Genomic DNA, 24,438 nt, shown 5'->3' with positions numbered 1-24,438 from the left:
TGAAAAAAAATTTCTTACACATGACTAGTGTGTATATCTAACTTGCCTTTTACAAACTCAGCCAACCCTAACCCTAAATTTGCATGCCCAGTAATCATCGCAGAGGAATATTAATCCCGCTGGTAAGTTACGTAATAATTTCATGTAATGATCTACATATTTATTAATTCTATCGATCAGCTGGTTCAATTGATAATGATGATGTTGATTGAGATTGAAAAGTTTTCTAACCAATTATTGGATCTTCGTGTTGGGTCAAGATTCACGTACAGTATTAATTTGGTTGCAAGTACTTTCGAATTTGCAGAATAAGGAGTTCCAACTCCACATGCCATTGTTTTGATGTATTCGATTCGATTTTTATTGTTCTGATGCCATTGTTTTCATGATAGTACTCCACAGGTCAGTGTTTAGATGGGAGGAAAACGAACCAAGAACAAGAAAGGGAAGTTGGAGTTGGACAAATTAAGCAACTTACCAAGTGATGTTACAGAACAAATCTTATCATATTTGCCAATCAGAGATGCAGTGAGGTCAAGTGTTTTATCAAGTAAATGGAGGCACAAATGGGCCACGCTTCGGCGTCTTGTGTTTGATGATAAAACAGCTATACGCTGCGTTATTGAAAGAGTTATCGATCATGTTCTGTTACTTCATGAAGGTCCCGTAGACACTTTCAAGTTGTCTACAGGCAAATATATAAAGACTGCTGAATTTGATAGATGGATTCTTTATCTATCAAGATTCTCTGTCAAAGAGTTCATACTGGAAAAAGGGACTTCCTCTTGCATTGACAATATCTCTTCCCATTTGTTTTCTTATAAAGATTTGACTCACTTGGGGTTAAAAAATTGTTCGCTAAAGCCCCCTTTGACATTCAAAGGCTTTGCGATGTTGAAGAGCCTTGATATTCGAAATGTCATTGTGGCAAAAGATGTTTTGGAAAAAATTATTGTTGGCTGTCCACTGCTCGAGACAATGAGGATTTTATGTGACTTAGTGAGCAACACCCATCTCAAGATTGATGCACCGAATCTCCAATTCCTTAAAGTTAGAGGTGTTTTTGAAGAAATTAAACTTCAGAATACCCCAAATCTTGTTGATGTTTCAATCGACCCAAAAATGGCTTCTAGAAGTAGAAGTTATAGCAAATTGCTCTTGTATTTTCTTAGCCTGCCTCGTATTGAAAGGCTCACAATTGATGGTTGCCTTTTAGAGGTAATGGCCGGATTGTCTGATTTCATACTTACATCACTAACATTGCCATGGAAATTGAAGCATTGAAATTATTGTTTTATATATGCATTCTTTTTGCAGCATGCCATTGACGACCTTTTACTAGGTTCGCAAAGAGAATAAGGCTGCTGCTGGAGAACAAGCTACCAATTGGTTAAATAACAATCGGCTTTGGGAATTCACTCAACTGCGACGTTTGAAAGTAACCGGCCTCTATGGTGTTACTGGAGAAGTAGACTTACTTGAATATCTGTTTTTAAGCTCCCCTGCTCTTCAAGAACTAGAAATTTCGGTAAGTTTCATATAATTTATTGCATGCAAATATGTATCCTCATTTTGAAATAAAATTAAACTCGATCTATTTTAATAATATTTGTAGTTTAGAGACAAAATGGGGATGGGATTAGATGCTGCTGCTGTGGGAGATTATAGCAATCGAAATTGCACATTCAACCAACTGAGAGTTATAAAAGTAACCAAATTTCGTGGTGTCAAAGCTGAAGCAGGTTTCATCGGATTTCTGCTTTCAAGTTCACCTATGCTCAAGACGATGACTCTTCAGCCTGCTTCTACTGAAGTTTCTTGGGAAGTACTTAAGGTGGTGACCGAGTTCAAGCGCGATTCAGGGCATGCTGAGTTAAAGTTGTTGGACCCATTAAGTCCTTTGAGGGAGTCTTATAATGGCTCCTATACTGACCGGTACCTCCGCACCAAGGCCTCTTCTTATGACTCTTCTGATGAGTCCCTTGATGACTCTTCTGATGAGTCCCTTGATGACGACTGAACTTATGGCTTGGAATAGTGATCGAAGTGGTTTTTATGCGCTTTTGGTGATGGTTTTTCCTAAATAGCTAATAGAAGGTTTTTTTTTTCTTTAAGTTTATCTTTGAGAAATTAACCTACACAGTTTTCTGCTCTGATGTTTTTACTTACACAGTTTGCTTGCTTAACTATCAATGCTGATCCGTCAAATTAGTGATGTTTCATTTCATCGTATTCTCCTCAAACATGCATAAACTACAGAGTGAAGGAGATATTAGTGTTAGAAATTCGATGGAGCTACTGATAACTATAGATGGGAGCATAGAAACTCGAATTAATGTTGAGTGTTAGCAGGGCTGTGGTACCAAAAATGCCTTATAAACGACATTTGATCGATTTAGGCTAAAAGAAGATTGAAAATAAAGAATCAGTGCAAGAATTCACGTGTAATTGTGTAAATAGGTTCCTTGATTATCCCATGATGTACCAACACAAAGAGGAAGGACAGAGCTAGAGGAAAAGGCAAGAAAACCCGAGTGAGAAGCTCACCTAATCTACAAGTACTAGAAATAGCATGAAGCTACCTGACCACGTCCATATCTGAATTTTCTTTCTATAAATATGCGCTTGGATAATTTGGAGGACATTTTAAGTGCTATGTGGCTTCTGAGAAGCTCACCTATTCTACAAGTACTAGAAATCGCGGTATGTACTTTCTTTACTTGGATAAATTGTAGTTGATGGAGTGAGCTGTTTCTCCGGAATTTGAGTTTTATTTTATTGCATGCAATGTATCCTCATGTTGTAACAACATTAATATTTCAAGTTTTCAACTAATTCGATCTACTTTTATAATATTTATAGTTTAGAGACAACAAGAAGATGGGGATGGGACTAGATGCTGTGAGAGATTATAGCAATCGGAATTGCACATTCAACCAACTGAGAGTTATGAAAGTAAACAACTTTCCTTGTGTCAAAGCTGAAGCTAGCAGGTTTCATCAGATATCTGCTTTCAAGTTCACCTATGCTCGAGACAATCAGCTTCTGCCGATCGAGGTTTATTTGGAAGTACTTATGTTGGTGACGGAATTCAAGAGCTATTTGGGGCATGCATGCTGAGTTAAACTTCTCGAACACATTAAGTACGTCCTTGGAGGGAGTCTTATAATGACTCCTATAATGAATTCCCTGATGACCTCTACTCTGATGACTCCTTCGCGCGCTCCTTCTCTGATGACTCCCTTAATGATTTCATCTTTGATCGATGAGGACTGAACTTTATGGCTTGGAATTGTGGTTTTTATGCGCTTTTGGTGATGGCTTTTCCTATATAGCTAATAGAAGTTTTTTTTTTTTATTTCTTTTGAGAAATTACCCTACACAGTTTTCTGCTCAGATGTTTACTTATTCACAGTTTGCTTGCTTAGTCAAATTAGTGATATGATGTTTCATTTCATCATATTCTCCTCAAACATGCATACACTAAACTAGAGGAGATATTAATTACTATTAGAAATTAGATGGAGCTACTGATAACTATAGATGGGAGCATAAAAACTCGAATTACTATTTGAGTGTTAGCATTGTGGTACTATTTTCATGTGTCAAAACTCCCAAATCGACAAAAATGCCTTATAAACACATTTCGTTTAGGCTAAAAGAAAATTGAAAATAAAGAATCGATGCAAAGAACTACAATACTGTAGTCGATGCAAGAATTCACGTATAATTGTGTAAGGGAAAAATTCACCAACGGTGTCTGGACACTTAGGGGACTTTCAGAATGATACCTGAACTTACAAAGTTATCAATGTGATACCTGAACTCATTTTTTCGTATCAACATCGTACCTATGACCAATTTCCGTAACGGCTCCGTGACGGAAATTGGTCATAGGTACGATATTGATACGAAAAAATGAGTCTAGGTATCACATTGATAACTTTGTAAGTTCAGGTATCATTTTGAAAGTCCCCTAAGTGTCCAGACACCGTTGGTGAATTTTTCCCAATTGTGTAAATAGGGTGAGGAGAGGAATGGTCAAAATTGCCCCCAGTTATAGGGTAATAAACATAAAATCTTTACAAGAAAAAAAAATAGAAAAGAAATGGAGCAGGCCCAAACCGCATCGTAGGCCCAGTTGTCTTCGTGCCTTGCTTCTTAAGCAGCAGACCTTTCTCAAACCTCTAGGCGTGTATATACAAAACCCTAGCCCCCTTCTTCCCCACATTGCATTCGTAGTGAGATCTTGGAAAAGAATATCGATCACTGTCTCCGTTTTCTTCAACTTGGTAAGTTTTATTTTAAAATAATAGTTGAGAAGTATTCATCATGATGACTTTTAGTAAAAAATTTCATGTATTGTGTTCTTGTCGAGTGGAGGGAATTAGGGAAACCCTAATGTAGTGCTTGATTCTCTTCACAACACAAATTTAGTTTCAATTTTAGATTTTCAGACTGAGATCGAAGTTCCAATACTTAACACAGAAGATGCCATCAATATGCCATTGTTTTATTGTTGAATGACTGTTTCTTCTTTATTACCTGCTTGATATCTCAGATCCTTAGAAAACCACTCTAATCGCCTTTGAAACAGGAAAAGAAGATGGAGTTGGACAGGATAAGCAACTTAGAAAATGATATTACACAGAAAATTTTCTCATATTTGTCCATCAAGGAGGCAACGAGGACCAGTGTTCTATCGAAAAACTGGAGGCACAAATGGATTGTGCCTCCATGTCTTGTGTTTGATGATGAAAATGGCCTCTCCACTGAGACAATCGTATCTCATGTTCTTTTACTTCATAATGGCCCAATAGACAGTTTCAAGCTTTCTAGTCGAAAAGATCTCGACCCTAATGATATTGATCAATGGATTCATTATTTATCAATAAACTCTATCAAAGAGATTATAGTGAAAAAAAGGAATAGGTATTCATTATCCTACAGTATCTCTTCCAATTTGTTTTCTTGTCAAGATTTGACTCATTTAGAGTTGTACAATTGTTTGCTGAAACCCCCATCGACATTAAAAGGCTTTGGGATGTTGAAGAGCCTTCATATTCGCAGAGTTACCGTGACCCGAGACGTGTTAGAAGAAGTGATTTCTCACAGTCCTCTGCTTGAGAAAATAATTTTATGCAAACTTGGTATCAGACATCTCAAGATTGATGCACCAAATGTTAGTTTTCTTGAACTTCGAGGTGGTTTTGAGGATGTTGAACTTGAGAATACCATAAATCTTGTTGAAGTTTCAATTGACCAAAAACGGGGTTCTACCAATTCTAGCTCATTGCTCAAATTTTTCTTTAAGCTTCCTCGCATCGAGAGGCTCACACTCGAGGATAGCTTTTTAGAGGTAATGCATTTTATGATTGCATATTTTCCTCCAATGATACATGGCCATGAGATTTGTAAGCACATTCATTGATTTTGTTGTTTTATGCTTCTTTTTTGCTCTAGTGTGCTAATGGTTCCTTGCCGAAGAAGTTGCCTGAACCATGTCTATGCCTGAACTTTCTTTCTATAAGCATACGCTTGAATAATCTGGAGGATATTTCAACTGCCATGTGCCTTCTGAGGAGCTCACCTGCTCTACAAGAATTAGAAATTTCGGTGAGTTTTAATTGTAGCTATAACTGATCTGGTTTTTCAGAAGTTTGAGACTAATGTAACGCAATCGATGACCTTTTTATTAGGTTCAACAAGACCAACATGTGGCTGATGCCGCAGAAGTAACCGGTTGGTTAAATGACAAGCAGAATCGGCCATGCACTCAACTGCGAATTTTGAAAGTAACTGGCTTCTCATGTGTCAAAGCCGAAATGGACTTCATCGTATTTCTGCTTTTAGGCTCCCCTGCTCTTCAACAACTAGAAATTTCGGTGAGTTAGATGCTAAAAAACTGTAGTTAAGAGAACTAGTTCAGAAGTTTAGATTCTGATGCTATATATTGACTTTGACCTTGTGTAGTTTGGGCGGAAAGCTGTTGAAGTTGTGGACTTTTCTTGGATATATGACAATCAGAATAATGGTGCATTCATGCAACTGCGACTTGTGAAAGTAACCGGATTATCTGGTAATAAAGCTCAAGCGAATTTCATCAGATTTCTTCTTTCAAGTACTTCAACTACGCTTGAGAGGTTGACTCTTCAACCTGCAGCTTCTGCCAAAGAACTTTGGGAATTATTTAAATTGTTAGGCGAGTTCATCAACCGCGTCTCAGTACCTGCAGACTTGGAGTTCTTGGACCCATCAAATAGTGTGCAGGAGTCTGATGACTCGTCGTCTTCTTCCGATTCTGAAGATGATATTGGTTTTTGATGTTCGAGCATTTGCTGATGGCTAGGTGTGATTTACACAAGATGATATATATAGTCCTGTCACAGGTTCTGTTTGAGAAACTCTGCAGGAGCTCAGATGTGTAATTTATGTTTTGCAATGCTTAAGATTGGGTGATACATTCATGTCAAATGATCAGTATACTTCTTATAGATGTGTGCTTGTCGTTGCCTCGTATTATATAAACTACTGCTGCTACTAATCTAACTCCTCCATGTTCTTACGTTGTTTTTTTATATACATTGATCATAATTCTCAGCTACCCAATAGGAACTCCATATAAAGCAGCACTTTTTCCGACTGACAGTATCGTGGGCAAAAAAAGGATTGGTAATGCAGCAGCTCTGATATGCTATGACCTAAACTCAATTCCTAATCCACTGTTGCTACTTCAGGTAACCCCAAAGTATACGTTTCTGATCAAAAAAAAAGAAAAGAAGAAAATTAACTTATGCTATACAATAATGAAGAAAAATCAATAATTAAGAAACAAATTAACAAGCTTCACAAAGATACCCACTGAATAAACCAATAGCTTTTATTATTAAAATTTGAGCGTACAGTAATAGAAGAATAAGTCCCTCCAAAGAAAAAGAACAGTATAAAGTCGACTATCCCTAAGCTGGTAGCTCTCTTATTGCTTAAATGGAGAGATAGCTAGCTTCAGTAACTTGAAGTAAGAAAACTAAACTAAACCATGCATCTGAAAAACTTTGCCTCAAGAAATTAAGACAGAATATTAAAACCCTAATCGTCTCAGCTAGTTCATCGAGCCCTCTATAAATTCCTTAACCTTGTAATGCATGCCAAACCAAAGAAGACTAGATCGTTGACAGTCCTTGAAGCTCCAGAGAGTGACCACGTACCTCACCCAACTTGAAATTCTACTTCTCCGCAACCTTTCCCCAACCCAATGTTAATTCCAAGTGCCCATCTTCACACCTGTTCAGTTTCATCTCACACACTTTGAGCCAAGGGCGTAGCTAGGGGTGGTCGAGAAGGGTCAATTGACCCCTCTTAACTTAGTTTTTAAGTTCCAGTTATGTGATGTTTCATTGTAAAGCGTTTGTTGACCCCTCTACCTCTTTTCAAATTTTCTGACTTTCCATTATTTTTCGTTTACTTTTTAGTAAACCATCCAAGTTCTAATAACTCTAAGCCACAAACATATGAATTGAAAAGTCATAAAACTATCATTCATTGTTTAATACCAAAATTCAGTTCTTTTGTACGTGAAGTTAGTAAGCCATTTCGATCATGTTCTTGACCCTCCTTAATAGGCCGAATTGCTGGCTACGCCACTGCTTTGAGTGATGGTCCGTAAAACCATACAGATATTTGACGACAATTGCATAGAACATTGTAAGACCAGGACAGGGGTAGAGCTAGCTTATCACTCATTATGTCCGATTCCGAAAACGGAGGCAAATCGCCGATGACTTGCATTTCTTTCATACCAGCCTTTGGCCATCTGGCGATGAACTTCTCGATCATGTACTCCATATATCTTAATTAATTCAAGGTCAATTGATTGATCGCGAACGTATATACACGTAGGTTGGTAGATACGTGCACCATGTGTGCTCAAATACTCTCATATATATATAGCATTAGCAGTACTTGAAATCGGAAAGTATAAATTCTGAGATATGTACTTTCCTGTTTTCTTTAATATATGATATCAACTCCAAAAGCATTAGTTTGTTATTTAAATCATACTCTTTTAAATACTTACCTAATATTAAGTACTTTTTTACTTACCTAATTTTGAAGCTATTTTCAATACTGAAAATAACTAGAAACGTTGCAACTCCTGAGATAAATTTTAGTAGATTCGTATGTGAGTTTTAGAGGCTTGTGTATCCATAATCACATTTATTGCAAGATTATTCAAAAGTAAAAGTAGTCTTTTCTTATTGCTTAATGCCTAAATTTTTCAGTTTCACCTTGTTTGTTTTTGAGTACATCAACAAATATAAACTCCTTGACCAAAAGCCCCAAAATGAGCCAAAGTTATCCCACTTACCCCAGCAACAAATTTTTATTCCCACTAACCCAATTTAAAGAGAAATGACAACTTTGCCCTTCACCTAATTAAAAAACTACATGATGCCACTCTCTCCTCTCTCCTCTCTCCTCTCTCCTCTCTGCTCTCTCTCCACGCTGCCAGCAACCCATCTCTCTCTCCTCTCTCTCTCTCTCCTCCCCGATCTCCACCTCCGGTTTCTCTCTCTGCGATGGCCGCGCCGGAGATGCAATCCAAGCTTGAAGATGACGAAGAAGGCAAGGATGTGAGTGATGGTCGAGATCGACCTCACCGGCGACGAAGGTTTCTGATCCCCTTGGGTCCTTGCCCTCCAGTCTCTCTCTCTCTCTCTGCCATGAAAGCTCTGTCGCTCTCTCCTCGTCGTAGTCGGACAGACGATGGCGTTGATCTTCGTGCTCGCCGACGGTGGCTTCTGCGATCATAAGGTTTGGATTGGAGAGCCCGGTCGGCGATCTCCTTCGCCTCGATTCCACTGCAGCCATCGCGAATCAATCATCTCCGGCGAGATTCATGTCGGATTCCGGGGATTTCGAAGCGGGGATATCCTGGTTTGGTCCGCTCCGGCCCATTCTCTTCATTTCTGGCCATATATTCCCCCTGAAGTCCCGAGCAGTCTCCTTTTTACAAAAGTTTTTTATTTTTATTTTTTTATTTGGATGAAGCTTCTTGGTTGCAAATCAAAATAGTGGTGCTACTTTTGTTAGGTTTCCGGTCTGGTCTGCAACAGTGGAAGAAGAGAGAAGAAGAAGATTGGGTGAGCAGCAAATAGAAAGAAGAAGAAGTCGACTCCGACTGCAACAGGAATGGAGAAGAGGACATGGGTGCCCAGAGCTTTTCATTGGGTGACTCAATCAATTTCTCTGTTTTTTTTTTTTTTTGGGTAAAATGGTGCAGAATGCCCGGATAGAAAGAAAAAATGAAGAAAAAAAAGTTCTATTGGGGCAATAGACATCTGTTAAAGCGTCTATTGAGGGGTAATAGACAACTATTGGGGGGCAATAGACGTTTTGAATTGATGTAATCTCCTCTTTTTTTTTCTTTAATCAAAGTTTTATTTGTGTAGTTTTAGGAAGATTAATTACCATTTCGGTAATCTAAACGTCTATTGGGGGGCAATAGACGTCTACTGGGGGGCAATACATGGCTGATAGTCGTCTATTGGGGGGCAATACATGTCTGATAGTCGTCTATTGGGGGCCAATAGACATCTATTAGGGGGCAATAGACGTCTATTAGGGGGCAATAGACTATTGGGGCAATAGACGTCTATTGGGGGCAAAAAAACTTTCCGGTGAGATTTTCAGCAAATTCCGGTGGGCGGCAGCCGGTGACCGGATTCCGGCGACCGGTGACCGGATTCCGGCGAAAGTTGGCCGGATTCCGGCGAAAGTTGACCGGATTCCGGCGGCCGGTGACGGGCTCCGGCGAAGTCTCCTATGGTTTCTCTCTCTTCCATTTTCTCTATTTCTCTCTCTAAGTAACAAAGGGGTGAGGGGTAAAATGGTATTAAAAAAAAATTAAAAACAAAAAAAAAATCTTAATGGGGTATTAGGGAAGACTCCCTTAGAGTGTATTGGGTAAGAGAGAATTAAAAAAACTTAATGGGGTAAGTGGGAAAAAAATCCCTAGAAATGGGGTAAATTGACAAAACCCCAACTTTTAAAGCATCTCCAAGATAGAGTCCTAATCTGAACGACATACAATAACATAAATAAATTAATGAGTTTTTTTTTTAAATGAAAAGGGAACTGACTCCTCCCCCAAGCAAAGCCCAACCCGGATTGTAGGCCCAGTTCAGATTTATAAGCCTGTCGTCTTCTCGCTGCTTTTGTTCCTCTCTCTCTCTCTCTGTTCCTGAAACCCTAAACCCCCATTTTTTGTACAATCACAATTCACAACCCAGAAAAAGAAAACCTTTCATTGCCAAATTCTATCTGTAAGTCACTGTCTCTCTATCTCGCTTTTAACTTATGTATGCATAGCAATTGGTTTCTACCAACTGGGTTAATAAGGGCTCGTTTATATTGAGGGATTAGGTTGTTGTATTATCATTGAAATTCAGCTCCTTGTTAATGGATTCTCAAATTTTTTGTCTTTCTAATTAACAAGTTTAATTCTTTCTATCTGTTCTTCATCATATATGAGAGTTGAAAGACCTTGATGCCTAATGTCTTTGATTTAGAGAACAATTGATTACTCACCCCTTGGGCTATTTGCAATCAAAACTTGCTTAATCAAAACAATGTCAGATCATGGTTTTCAATTGATGGGTGTTTTTGCTCTCTCAACTGGGTTTGTTGATTCAGAGCACATAAAGTTGGTATCTTGGGATAAGGCTTTATGTCATTTCATCAAAGAATGGCAGCCCTAGTGTTTCGAAAAATGTAGTATATGCGTATGATTTGTCGGAATAAAACAATCTCTAGTAGCTTCTGTAGATTATTTAGTAGGGGGTTTCACTTAAAAAGGAGTTTTCTGTATCAGATAATAGAATAACTTATCAGCTAATATGATGTAGATAAATGACGATTCTGATGCATGCTACTTTATCCATGAATAGGATGCTTATTGGTTGTATCGTTTTTGTTTTTGCTCATCCCTGTATGATTGTATCTATAATCTAAAAGTCATGCACTGAAAATCCTGCTTTAAAGAAGAAGATATCTTACATGGTCATTGTGCTACTGTAGGTTGCTTGGATCTTGACGCAGTTGCCCTGTTACAATAATTTCTGGGTTTTATTGGCTTCTTCTTCAGTGATGGTATGTATACTAAATATTTCTTGCTTCACTGAGTGGATCAGTTATAATTCAGCTTCAGGCCATCACACTTGGCCTCTGAGCTTTTCATCTGTAGTTATAAAAACTGTGAGGCTAAGTTGTTATTTTTGCATACAGGCTGCAAGGATTCTTGCCAACTTGCTTGTGGTTGGCTCAGGAGTGTTGGCCAGGGCTTTTGTTCAAGCATACCGCCAGGCACTTACAAGTATGTTTTCTGTGAAATCCCAAATTTAGAGCAATGGATTTTGGATATTGTCTAATGATCTCTTAAAAGTCATAGAGAGTGTACTTATCCCATGCTTAGTCCATGTTTATTTTCTTGCTTTATTGTCACGGTTCTGTTCACCCTATGAGATTTGAGATTTATTTTGAAATAACTGAATGCAGATGCCTCGAAAACTGGCGTTGCTCATGAAGCAGCACAGAGTATTAGGAGAGCAAGCAAAACTATGGCTGAAGGAGAGGCAAGGCAGGTATTAGGTGTCACTGAGCATGCATCATGGGAGGAGATTGTGCAGGTTTGCCCATCATTTTTTTCTTTCGTTCTGTTGGTCTCCCTGCATATAGATGTTAGCATCAAATGTTTCATTCTGGAAATGTTGCTTATCATTGATTGCTAAAACAATTCCTTTCTGAAGAGATATGACACCATGTTCGAGCGGAATGCGAAAAACGGAAGCTTTTATCTCCAGTCAAAGGTCCATAGAGCTAAAGAATGCTTAGAAGACGTTTACGGAAAGAAGGCTGAGGGGATTACTGATGCATAACTCACTTTTTAAATTCGGCTTGGCATTCATGTTAGCGAAGCCTTTGATCTGCACTAGTCATGGTAACTATTGTGTGGTTGCCTGATGCTCCTCTTTTAGCGGGAACACTTGTTCCAATCTACAGCTATGCCACTTCTTTTATTGTTCTAACACTGGTTTCTATTCATATTGAAGATAAATAGCATGAGAAGCCATCCTTTTTTTTTTGTTTTGTTCAATTACTTTTGCTATTGTTCGTTTCTTTTCTACTGTAGCTTCTGCATGATGTACTGCACCTTGCATTTATATCAAAGCCTGGGAAACATATCTTTTCACATTCTTGTTTGTAATATCCTGATACTTTTCCCGCACTGTATGCATCTGATGTATCCGCTAGAAACGGATGGTTTCCACAAGTTCTTCTATTTATCATCCTGTGAAAAGTTAACCAGGGAAAGTATATCATGTTTTTATTTTAAACTTATTTATCAGGAGAGTAAAATAAGAGTTATCATTTTAGACTAAACCCATCATATATTAAAGTTAACCTGTTTCTAATAGTTCTTGGAGGAATGCTACATGATCATATTTTCTAGTTATCTGCTCTTTCTTTGCTGCCGGGCTGGTGAGGCCAGAAAAGAAAAACGAACAGTAATAGCTGGGTCTGGTTACACTTAGGCCACGAATCACGACCTAGATTAGCAAGATGGACTGCCACAGAAAGGCCCCAACATTTTGTAAAGGAGATGGGACATTTCATATCAAGGGACAGCGGCGTGGAGCACCTGCAGGACAGGGACTGATACTAACAAGCCGTGGTGAATGTGAATTTAGCCGAAAAGATTGAAGATTTCAGAGCCGACAAATTTTCGTTGATTAAGGTCGTCTATGAAATGAAAGGGAGCGCAGAAGGCTATCCAGTAGAGGCCAAAAGGTCAACTGTTTATGCTTAATATGATGACTCGTCCCTCACACTTGGCGTGGAGACTGGAACACAAGTCAACCCTGCCGATTTCTGGCCAGCTACTCTTTGCCACCCACTTAAGTTAGCATCTCATCTGTAATATATTCAAACTTGGAACTTTAATTTTCATGAATGATGCTGTCACGTTCATCATACTACCGCCCATTTGACATTATATACATTTTTAAAAGGCAAGTTTCAACGGTATCACTTAGCTAGGCACTGGTCTTGTTAGTTAGTATCAGGAACCATTCCAAGGCTTTGCGAATAGATGTTCGATGGTCGAGCCTTTTTATCAGAAAGTCGGTTTCGAAATGGATTTGACGCGTTTTGTCTCAGAATGCCTTGCTAGATTACATATATCAGTTTATCATAAATATATATAATACATCACCTTGGAGCTTAGCTTGATATCCCCAAAGGCATTATCGATCAACTTGTCTCGATCTGTTCCGACTTCCAACCACATACGTATCAGTCTGTGTATCAAATTCTCAAGTATACTGATCTTTACAAGTTGGCATGAGCCAGAATAGCGTCTTTACAATCTGAATACGTACCTTGATGAGTATTGATCCAATCAGCCTGCTGATCGAGTAGTGCGGACAACAGATTGAGTAAACGCGTTAGGCCAACTTTCAATTTGAAACCCACCTAGCTAAGCTCGCCTCTATTCTATTGGCGTGTTTGAATTGAACAAGCTGATCATGATCACCTTTTGTCATTCACCGCCGATTTCAATGACCCTCATGCATCAATATCATTTACTCTTTATATCTACATCTTGAATTAGTTGAAAATTGATCGGCTGCAAGCTCGATCTATCTAGCTAGTGCAATCTATATTATTCTTTGATTATACACAGAAGATCGAGATATAGTAGGTAGGCATTCATATATGATTAAAGGAACACAAAATATAAAGAAACAGATACTCGTACTCATTTATGATATAGTTTTACAATCCTTGATCCTTATATAGTATCATGGTGCATATTCACTATCATCTTCTAAAGTCACCGCTCCCAGAGGAGTCTCTCCTGTACTTAGCAGGAGGATCTGATGAGCTCGAAGATGAACCGCCAAGGGGCATCATCGGAAACCTTAAGAGTTGCTGCTGATCTCCTTGCTGCTGTAGTCGTACTTCTTGATGATGAGATGGCATGGAAGAGTCCGAGGATGTAGAAGAAGAAGTCGTTGGTACATTAATCTCCGGCATAATTCTTTCTTGTCCGTAGTTTTGAGATGATGATACACCGAAATCCACATTTCTGTTACTTGTAGTACTACTCCCAAGATGTTGTGCATCATAATCAAAATTAATATCATTTGGAATACTATAGGTTGTTGGTTGAGAAATCGGCGCAGCTGGAGGAGCTGAATTGTCTACTCGCTGATCATGATCGGTACTACTTATTGCAAGGTAGCGACCACTTGAAGTACTAGGGCTGATCCCTTGAACTCTTTCGGGGAAGTTAAGCTTAGCCTTGCTTCCTTTGAACCTGAGAGCTGCTTCGTCGTAAGCAAGTGCTGCAGCCTCTGCTGATTCGAAAGTCCCGAGCCACACTCGAGCTGCCTTCTGCGGATCACGAATCTCGGCTGCCCACTTCCCCCATGGCCTCCGCCTCACTCCCCTATAGTGTTGTCTCATATTCCCTTCACACACAATAAAACCACTAGTCAAGACTAGTACTTACTGAATTGCACTAAGTTCTTCAAAGGCAAAACAATATATTGAACAAAAAACACAACTTTGCATGATCTACTCAACTTTCAATCTTGCAGAATCTCTAGATCCCTAGCCAATAACTGGGAAATCAAGTACTATTCACATATTGATTACTTTCCAAATTAAGATATAGTATATAAATGTGTAATACCTTGAGCTTGAAGAACTACTGTAGGTTTAGATTGCTCAACTTGATTATCTGCTGAAATTATTAGTGGGATACCATGAACTTGATGATCAAGTTGAAGCGGGTTTTGTTCATGAGTGTTTGCAATCACCTGAGATAGAGCTGATACCATGGCAGAATTATCCTGTTGAGATCTACTTGAGTAAACCGGGAAGATATTTCGATGATACTCCACCTCCTCCTCTTTCTTCTCCGATTCATTCGAAGGAAGTGGCCTCTTCCCATGTTTCCGATCCACTGTATCGACCAGTTTATTAGTATCGATGATTAGTCTATTATGTGATTAATTTCTAAGTAACTATCAAGCTCGGGCAGCAGATCCAACTTATAGAAAGTTTTATTAGCTTTGCTCTGTATCGATCTGCATATATACTACAGGAAATAAAGATCGAGAGGAAGAAGAAAACAAATGTAAGAAAGAGGAAGAAAGAAGGAATGAGAGGACAAGAATGGGGCGGTGGAGAACAGAATCGAGAGATAGGGTTTCTACATCTTTCATTTATTAATATACTCTTGACTTAATGGTGTGAACGTACAGGATTCTTGAAGAAACCAGTGGGACGGTTTAGGGTAGTCAACCCTAACTCGATGTGATCATGTATAGTACGTCTTTCAGTATATTTATTATTTGATTATACTCATACATAACCCTAGCTCTGTCTATACAAGACCTCAGGCACTTGGACCAAAGAAAAAGATGGATGAGATGACATTAACCCATTTGTACATTAGGAAGAAAAGTGGTATTAAAAAATCAAGTAACAACGTATTGTGTAATTGAAAAATGGAGATTAACCTTTCTTGTTTTTTGACTTTAAAAAATAATAAAAAAATCTGTTAGAGATTTTGATATTTCATTCATTGAAGATCATGTTTTACAAGTGGTGATATTAAGAAACATAACAATTTGAATAAATATTGGCTTTTCCATGGTGTGATACGTTGAGAGGTACCATAGGTGTACCCGTGAAATTCAATGGTATGTCGAAACATGTTAAACTTTGTTAACCCTATTAATTTCTCCTTGAATCACCCTAGACTATAAGCTCACCATTCGTAGAGCATGATTTTTATAATGTGTTCGAATTTATAAAACAACGAAACCTTAAATGAATTCTTTTTTATGAATTTTATTGCTATCTGATTTTAAAAAAGAGTGTTGAAATTCACACTCCTCATTTTACAATCCACACTCCATGTTTCCTTTTTCAGTATCTTAAATTTTGTCTTTTTATGGTGTGGATTGTAAAAATGTGATGTTAAGATACTCAAAAATGAAACATGAAGTGTAGATTGTAAAATGGGGAGTGTGAATTTCACTCCCCTTAAAAAATTGTAGAAAAAACTTTACGTCGTGATTTTTATGTTCCATCAATTCAAGAAGTATTTAAACCACCACAGGTGGTCGAGTTGGTAAGAGTCTCCAGGTGTGGAACCCCCACACCCGGGTTCGAATCCCGCCGACGCTTATTGGAGTTAAATCCCAATATATTTTTGGTGGCCAGGGGGGAAGAAGCGTTCTGACAAGATCCCCCGAGCACGGATTAGTCTCTGGGCCTAAGAAGCCTTTGAGGACACAGTGTGATTGACAAATCAAAAAAAAAAAAAAGTATTTAAAAATCATTATTTGATGATGAAAAAAATTTGGTGAGGAAAATAAGAACATGCAATTTTGGTCAAAAATCGTGTGTTATCCATAATTTTAGGTAGAGTCATGGTCTTTAATATTTTTTTTTTCTTAGAAAGTTATCGGCTGTAGTTCATGGGGTTGGGGCCTAAACTATAGTTGATTTATAGTTTAAAGTTTTTTATTTTTCTTTTTCACTTTGAGAATAAATAATTTTGTATTTAATATTAATAAATTATTAGATAGAGCCAAAATAACAAGTTCAAATATTAAATCCTTAGAATGACACCTGTGACTAAAATGATACCATATAATATGAAGTATTAATACAACAGATTCACGTTAGAATTGTTGCTAATTTTTCTTTTAAAACACAATAAATTTCTCAAAAAAAAAAAAAAAAAAAGATAATTAGTTATTGACTTATGGGTAAGTGAAATGACTGAAATCTAACTCACAAAGTGGGTGTTACACTTATGGAAGGGAAGGATCCCTTAATGAGTATTCAATAGCATACTAAATCGAAAAGAGTCCCCTGCATTCTTAGAATGGCGTATGTAGGTACGTCCAGTAAGGCAGTAATTCAGGACTTCAATACAATGAGGAGCCACAGTGCCACGCGCACAACTAACAGAAAGTTTTAGCACCTCTTCGCAGCACAGCTACATGATACGTTGACTAGTGATAAATTAAGAATAGTACTCATAGATTAGGTTAAAGCAAATTATAGATTAGGGATATATACTATATATCTGGACCAATATATATGTAGCCGTAAAGGTTGACAAACGGCGGCAGAAACCTTCCCCAGATTCCAGAAGAAGTCATTCAGACTCCAAAAGGAGCCGCCTGGTAATTAAGCAGTTGCAGCGGCAGCCAAATCATAATTCTGTAAGGGGTACCGGTGGGTGGTCATGTCAGCCGATTTCCGATGGTTCTTTCTATTACGTACAAAGCACTCTACCACTTCAGCTCACACGACTGTTAACCATTTAACTTATAGCGACTCTCTAATTAATTTAATTAAGTCACTGCATGCATCATGCATGATGTTAAAAGCTCTTAAATTTAATAAAAGCTAGCTAGAAATAGGAGTGCTACTAGAACCTTAGCAGTGTAGTTATAGAATTTAATTAGCTAGAGTAGCTAATTGCAATAAGAGTACAGTACATGTTAGCCCCTTAATCATAAGTATACACTGATAATTGCATCTTGTTGCCCAACTATTAATTATCCACAACTTATTTCAGATATAATATTTGTTTGGTTTTGCAATTTAAACTCATCTCCGTTATATTTTTTGCTGAATAATTTACTTGTGTAATTTTCAATTTTGAGATTGGGTAAATTACTTCTATGATATTTGAGGCATTGCCAATTCACCAATTGGACATTTTAGTACCTAATCTTCAAAAGATCAGAATTTGATACCTGAATGTAGGCTCCGTTTGAGATTTTGGTACTTATGTTAATTTTTTAGTTAAATGTAAGGATAAAATTAACATTTAGAATATATGTATAAAAACAAATAAAAAACATGAGTTTTGTGGGTTGATGGCCGTTCTTCATCATTTTATGGGTATGAATTAAGGATGGTCTCTTTATGCTTACTGTAATCTGGGGTTCAGGCTCTACGTCCCCCCCTTGTATTCTGCAATTTCATTAATCAAGGCTTGAGGGCAGCCGCACCAGCCCCATTTCAAAAAAAAAAAAAAAAGGGTATGAATTAATGATATTGGGTTATGTTGAAAATGAAATAATCGAATTTTATGTATAAGAAATATAGTAGTCGTGATTTGAACACCCACGAGACTACTCTACCAAGCTATGTCTAATCCACCAAAAGTAGTCTCGTGGGTGTTCAAATCACGACGACTAATTTTACACGTAGAATTCAATTATGTCATCTTCAACATAACCCAAAGGGAAAATCGTCCAAACAGTGTCTGAACTTTTCTGGACTATTAACTTTCATACCTATATTTGAAAAAATATCAAAATAGTACCTGACGATTTAAGCTTGACCCAATTTTCGTATCTAAGAACAGTAAAAACGTTAACCCCGTTAACTTTTGAGGGGTAAATCTGATACTTCATGTGGTTTGGGATTAGATGCGGAGCTCCACAGGAAACCCTTTACCTGGTCCTGGCTCTCAATCTCCTTGAGCCACCCCGAAACTCCTCATCTGGCTCATCCTCTTTGTCTCCGTCACTTACATCGTCTACACCCTCAAGCTCGTAATCCACCTCATGCACCGCCTGCGATGACGTCGACGACCCCTTCTCCACCTCCCGCTGCTCAAGATCTTCTATTTCAGATCCATGACGTTAGTCATCGTCTTCCTCTTGAAGTAAATTCTGCTTCGTCAGCCATGATCTTCGATTATGTAATGTTTACAGACTAAGGTCAGCTCCTCTAGTTTTCGATTCCATTTCGAGCAAATGTGTATTGTTGTTATATGAATTTATTTTTGTTTTAGGCGTGTTATGTCCCCCAAAATATCTCGAAGTAACCTAGCCACCAGTGACCGCGAAGAAGAAAGGCATCATTGGCGGCATAAGGCTCATAAGAGGCATGAGCGTCATAAGCGGTAGAGGACTAATAGAATGGAGGAGAAGAAGAAGAAGAGGAAGACGGTTGGGATGAAGTTGGAGGAGGAGGAGGCTAACAAATTGTTTTCACCAGCAGCCTGAAACCTAGCATCCCTTATGGCATAGGGGCATCCGGATTAGACTCACTTGTTTGGCACATGGATGTTTATGGCTTCGAAACGCAGCAGCAGCCAAAGGACAAGGACAATTTAATTAGGAAGATGCATGTGAGTGAGTGAAGCAGTGTGACTGGGATTGTTGCATTGGGAAGAAGAAGAAGAGTGGTGGAGTTGGGTTTGGGCGTTGCGAGTTGAGATTGGTGCTCCGGCCACTGGATTCAGGGCTTTGCGAGCTTTGCGGTGTTGATGGTGATGTCAGGCGCGCGCTCTTCCGGCGTCGATCTTGTCGTACTTCTTGGGGGCGCTATTCCCCATGGAGGCCAGGGCCATGGTGAGGGTGGCGGTTAGGGTATGTTGTGTTGGTATGTTTCTGCTTCCTAAACATGAAAGTGCTTGCTTGTGATTCCATTGATCTATGAAAAGTGCAGAAAGCTTATCATGAAATCCAATAGCCCTCTTCTCCACTCCTTGATTCACTGTACTGGAATACATGAAGTATTAGATTTACCCCTAAAAAGTTAATGGGATTAACGTTTTTACTGTAATGTACGAAAATTTGGGTCGGGCTTAAATCGTCAGATACCATTTTGATATTTTTCAAAATATAAGTATGAAAGTTGATAGTCCGAAAAAGTTCAGACACTGTTTGGACGATTTTCCATAACCCAAAAGCATCAATTCATGTTCATTTGCTCCCAAATGACCCAAAAAATGATGAAGACCTAAGGTTGATGGTCATCAACCCACAAAACTCATGTTTTTTTATTTTATTTTTATAAATAGATTCTAATTATCAATTTCATCACCATATTCAACTAAAAATTTAACATGAGTACCAAAAAGTCAAACGGAGCCTAATTTCTGGTATCAAATTATTCTCTTTTGAAAAATAGGTACCAAATTGTCCAATTGGCCATAGAAGGAATTTACCTTTTACACTAGCCGTGCGGAAATAATTTCAAAATTATAGAAGAGAAGTCAATCGAAAGGCAGAGAACAAGACAGATAACCAATGTTCTAAAAAATGGCCTAGGCGGTAAGGAACCGATCAGATTTTGGTCTAGGCGTTGCCCTTAGGCACTGGGCTACTAGGCGGGCTAGGCGGGGACTAGGCGGTCCTAAACCCTAATTTATTATATATTTTGACTATTTTTATATTTATAATTAATTTTTAGACTTTAAATATTTTTATTTTTATTATTATAGGTCATAAAAATAATTTAAAAATTAAAAAAATAAAAACCGCCTAGTCCCCGGGTCACCACCCGACCTTATGAAGTGTGTATCAAATTGAAATCATCTCAATAACCGAGAGGTTTAGGGTTAGGATATAAGTTACTGTATGTCGGGTTATTCAATAGTCAAAACCTCCTAGATAAGGATATAACGTATATGGAACGTTTAGAATCCTTTCTGCAGAGAAAACACGTTTGGGCGGTGAGCAGTGATATATCACGATGAGGGACGGGTGGGGATAAGCATATATTGACGAACTACTGCTCACAGCCGAATTCAATGACCATATATATGTCTGCGCATCATTTGAAATTTTGAGTTTCACATTACTAATATATTACGCCCTTGTTCTACCATATATCAAGGGCTTGTTCTCTGAATCCCTTCTGATATATCTGCTCCGAGTTGAAATTATTTTCACATTTCTAGACCAACTCCTATATTGAACTTCAGCTAATTTTCTTTAATGACAAATTAATTAAGGGTCTAACTGATTGATTATTGAGCAATTTTCTCCTTGATTTGCTTGATTTCTTTCAGTTTCTGGTAGAGTTGGTTTGATGTCTTAGCCCTAGTGGGCATCTGTCTTGCCATCTAACTGAAAATACTATTATAATTCTCTGAAATAATACTTTGGTATTTCTCGTTAAAAAAACAAAAAGAGGTACAATTGATTCAAGACATGAAGCAAACAAATAATAGATAAAAATTCAAAACAACAGTATATATAGTGAGTTGTACTATAGATATACTGGAGAGTTGAGGAGATCGATTCCAAAGTCGGTCACTTGATTCTAACTCTGTCTGCGGATACTATCCTCTCGAATGACTATTGTCAAAATTTCTTGTAGTATTGTTCTGTGGATATTCAGGATCCAAACTGGAAGAAGATGAACCAAACGCCGGCATAGGAAAGCTTAAGGCCGGCAGTTGTTGTTGATCTTCTTCTTGTGCTTGAGATATTGGTATAAAAGGTGGAGATGAAGACGTAGTAGGCTGGTAATAAAATCTTTGATCTGTCTGACCATAGTTTAAGTTCCCATAAAATTGTGGATAATATTGACCAGTATTAGGGATATTATTCGGGTATACCGGTTGCTGATGATGATAATCAGAAATGAGAGGCTGATGAGCAACTGTGTTAGTTGTGAGGTAACCGCCTAATTCACTCGTCCCTTGAACTCTTTCCGGGAAGTTAAGCTTAGCCTTGCTTCCTTTGAATTTGAGAGCTGCTTCGTCGTAAGCAAGTGCAGCAGCCTCCGCCGTTTCAAAAGTTCCAAGCCACACTCGGGCTGCCTTCTTTGGATCACGAATCTCGGCCGCCCACTTCCCCCATGGTCTCTGCCTCACTCCTCTATAGTGTCTCCTCCTCACACTCCCTTCACATTTCACACACATGAATTACTGTGTTAGTCAATTTATTATTTCAAATATATATTGAAGGTCAAATATGTTATGAATAAAATCGATCGAGTAAATCTGTTATGAATCAAGGTACAAATGCACAACAAATATACAGTGCACTTATTTCATGTATTATCAAGTGGTGATGTTAGATCAGATATAAGTGATCATGAAATGGATGTTAAGATAGGTCGATCAATACTTTGATGCCTTCCAATATATGCATCGATAAATCATGAAATGTATGAGAATTAAGATAGGTCAACACGTCAATGGTTTCCAATATAGCCAAATCATCATACATATTATCTTTATATGATGCTTCTTACTAATTTTGCACTTCATAAACGTGCCCTAAATCCATCATATATACATGAAATTCATTCCACTTTTAGGGAAAAACAAGAAAACCGTCTATATAAAAGTAATAAAGTGAATATGAAAGAAGCAATTGGAAACGAATTGATGAAATTATCACTAATTAGAACCATCTGTATTATTTGGAATTTTATATACCTAGATCAGTGACGCTAACATATATATATATATAGTTAGTTAATCATCAAAAAACTTACAAGTACTAATACATAATTATATATACATGGTTTACATAATCATGAGTATCATATCAACCTTGATCTGGCGCTTGTTGATGGGATTGATCATGTTCCAATACAGCAGCGCCGGACTGTTGGGGAAGTTGAAGTGCAGGGTTTTGGTTAGTATCAGTACTACTGTTTCCACTAATAACTTGTGATAGAGCTGAGACCATGGCAGACATCTCTTGTTCAGATCGAGCTGAGGATGATGATGAGCAAAACGGCGCCGCTGGGAGCAAGCCTACTTGATCCTGACCACCCTCTTCCTCTTTCTCCTCCGATCCATCACGAGGGAAGGCCCTCTTCCCATGCTTTCTATGATCCACTTTGTTAGTTTGAATTGATCCCACAAGATCAAGAAGATAGCGAAAGGAAAGAGGGATCAAAGAGCTAGATAGAAGAGGGAGAGATAGGGTTAGATACAGTACGGACTATTTATATATATGCTAGTTCAACTTTTAACTAAAACAAGGGCAGGTGGGAAAATTTCTCAGTTAAAAAGCACAGATGTGGTCCAACTTTAAGGCTTTTGATTCCTTTCTTTCTTGTTTCCTTTTGAAACTAGGGGGTTGTACTACGACCGCGCATGTTGATCACCGTTTTCCATATTTTGATGGAAGACTTTAGACCAAACTAGTTTTTTTTTTTTTTTTTTATATTTTCGATCTTTTCGTTTTGTTTTTTTATAAATTCTTTTGACCAACTCAGTCCATGACTTAGAAGTATGAAGCATGCTGAACCTCGAATATGATTATGCAGCTTTTAAATTTTTACTAGTAAAACTAGGATTTAGTCAAAGTCGAGTAGCAAAGGTATTTTTTCTAGAAGTCTCAATTTAGGGTTGTCCCGCTGTATTAATAAAAAAAAAAAAAATGAGACTCCAGACTGTGTTCTGATTGATGGAAGATTAAAATCTCAAACGCGTTTTCTTTCTTATGAATTTATTGTTTTCCGACTTTAAAAATCATAAGAAAAATTTGCCTCATGCTCTTAAGTTTTTTTTTTTTTTTTGAATAAAGGGCTGGTGCGGCTGCCCTCACGCCTTAATTAATGAAACTGTAGAATACATGGGGGGACATTAAGCCTAAACCCCTGATTACAATAAGCATCTAGAGTATGTCCCGAAATGATATCAGGAAACTCTACATAATACATGTATTCAAACAAGCACCAACTAGCAAAGAGTGCTCTACTGGCTACTCGATTTGCTTTGACATAGCGGTGACATAACGGAAAGATAACTCGATATGTAACACGATTACAACGTAGCATAATTGCCAGCTTAAGCACAGCTTTCCTACTATGTTGCCGCCGGAGAATAGATCCGGCGACACTTAGTCTCACCCTGCCACTAGGCGGTAGCGACCATTTGACGAAACAAGGAACTCGCCGCCTACCTAGAGCAGACAAGGCACTTAGAGTGCATACACAGGCACATAGCCCGACTAGCCCTACAAGATACCTGCAGGGACTTATTTCACACCATAGGCGAGACAACACTAACCAACTAAAGCAAGTAAATATAAAACAGAAATTGAAAAAACCAGCCAAAAGTGACAAACTTGGACCTAGAGTAAAACCCCAGGCCCAAGCCACACCGGGCCCAGGACAAGGCCTACATCGGACTAAGGCCAAGAGGGCCTAAACCTTGATCCTAGCCCAATACGACTTAGGCACAGTCAGCTCAGCCACCACCGTCTCGTCTCCTAGACCGGCGCACCGCCGCCTCCTTCGCACCCTGCCTGCAGTCGACCCACCATCTCCGGCAAAGAGCCGGCAGATCACCTCCTCCACGACCACACCCCCAAACCCCGAGAGTCTGATACGAGAAACTACCATCTGCGGCAGAGACCCAGCACCACGCCTCCCACCGACGCCGACTGCCACACGATCGGATCGGATCCACCCACTGACCCACTCTCCAGATCGGCTGCGAACGCTGGCCACGCAACCGGAACCCTCCTTCAGCCACGAACCCTCCTTCTGTGCCTCTGTCATTTTCAACTGGAACCCAAGCAAGAGCAAACGTCTCAACCCCAAACTCCGATTGTTAGACCAACCATCAAC

At 38.5% G+C, this 24,438-nt stretch overlaps 5 protein-coding genes across 5 annotated transcripts; 3 read left to right on the top strand and 2 right to left on the bottom strand.

The window, feature by feature from the left end:
* Positions 1–414: 414 nt before the first annotated feature.
* LOC133744984 (F-box/FBD/LRR-repeat protein At1g13570-like) lies at positions 415–2,020 on the top strand. Its single transcript, XM_062172996.1, has 3 exons — positions 415–1,218; positions 1,343–1,528; positions 1,616–2,020. The coding sequence occupies exons 1-3, from the start codon at positions 415–417 to the stop codon at positions 2,018–2,020; spliced, it is 1,395 nt and encodes a 464-aa protein (XP_062028980.1).
* A 2,540-nt stretch (positions 2,021–4,560) lies between these two features.
* On the top strand, positions 4,561–6,517 carry LOC133741935 (F-box/FBD/LRR-repeat protein At1g13570-like). The gene is made up of 4 exons (XM_062169646.1): positions 4,561–5,359; positions 5,464–5,616; positions 5,700–5,885; positions 5,974–6,517. The coding sequence occupies exons 1-4, from the start codon at positions 4,607–4,609 to the stop codon at positions 6,322–6,324; spliced, it is 1,443 nt and encodes a 480-aa protein (XP_062025630.1). The 5' UTR covers positions 4,561–4,606; the 3' UTR covers positions 6,325–6,517.
* Positions 6,518–10,167: 3,650 nt separating this feature from the next.
* LOC133745325 (mitochondrial import inner membrane translocase subunit PAM16 like 1) lies at positions 10,168–12,250 on the top strand. The gene is made up of 5 exons (XM_062173382.1): positions 10,168–10,325; positions 11,080–11,151; positions 11,287–11,374; positions 11,557–11,687; positions 11,808–12,250. The coding sequence occupies exons 2-5, from the start codon at positions 11,149–11,151 to the stop codon at positions 11,934–11,936; spliced, it is 351 nt and encodes a 116-aa protein (XP_062029366.1). The 5' UTR covers positions 10,168–10,325; positions 11,080–11,148; the 3' UTR covers positions 11,937–12,250.
* Positions 12,251–13,798: 1,548 nt separating this feature from the next.
* LOC133745261 (ethylene-responsive transcription factor ERF113-like) lies at positions 13,799–15,285 on the bottom strand. Its single transcript, XM_062173321.1, has 2 exons — positions 14,759–15,285; positions 13,799–14,534 (listed from the first exon to the last, which is right to left on the bottom strand). Exons 1-2 carry the CDS (start codon positions 14,904–14,906, stop codon positions 13,882–13,884), a joined length of 801 nt encoding a protein of 266 aa, XP_062029305.1. The 5' UTR covers positions 14,907–15,285; the 3' UTR covers positions 13,799–13,881.
* Positions 15,286–21,005: 5,720 nt separating this feature from the next.
* Positions 21,006–24,369, bottom strand: LOC133744983 (ethylene-responsive transcription factor ERF115-like). The gene is made up of 3 exons (XM_062172995.1): positions 24,019–24,369; positions 22,406–22,802; positions 21,006–21,747 (listed from the first exon to the last, which is right to left on the bottom strand). Exons 1-3 carry the CDS (start codon positions 24,367–24,369, stop codon positions 21,182–21,184), a joined length of 1,314 nt encoding a protein of 437 aa, XP_062028979.1. The 3' UTR covers positions 21,006–21,181.
* Positions 24,370–24,438: the final 69 nt, after the last annotated feature.

Source organism: Rosa rugosa, chromosome 4 (assembly GCF_958449725.1).
Source record: "Rosa rugosa chromosome 4, drRosRugo1.1, whole genome shotgun sequence".
NCBI lineage: Eukaryota > Viridiplantae > Streptophyta > Magnoliopsida > Rosales > Rosaceae > Rosa > Rosa rugosa.
This window is presented reverse-complemented; position numbering and strand designations above follow the sequence as displayed.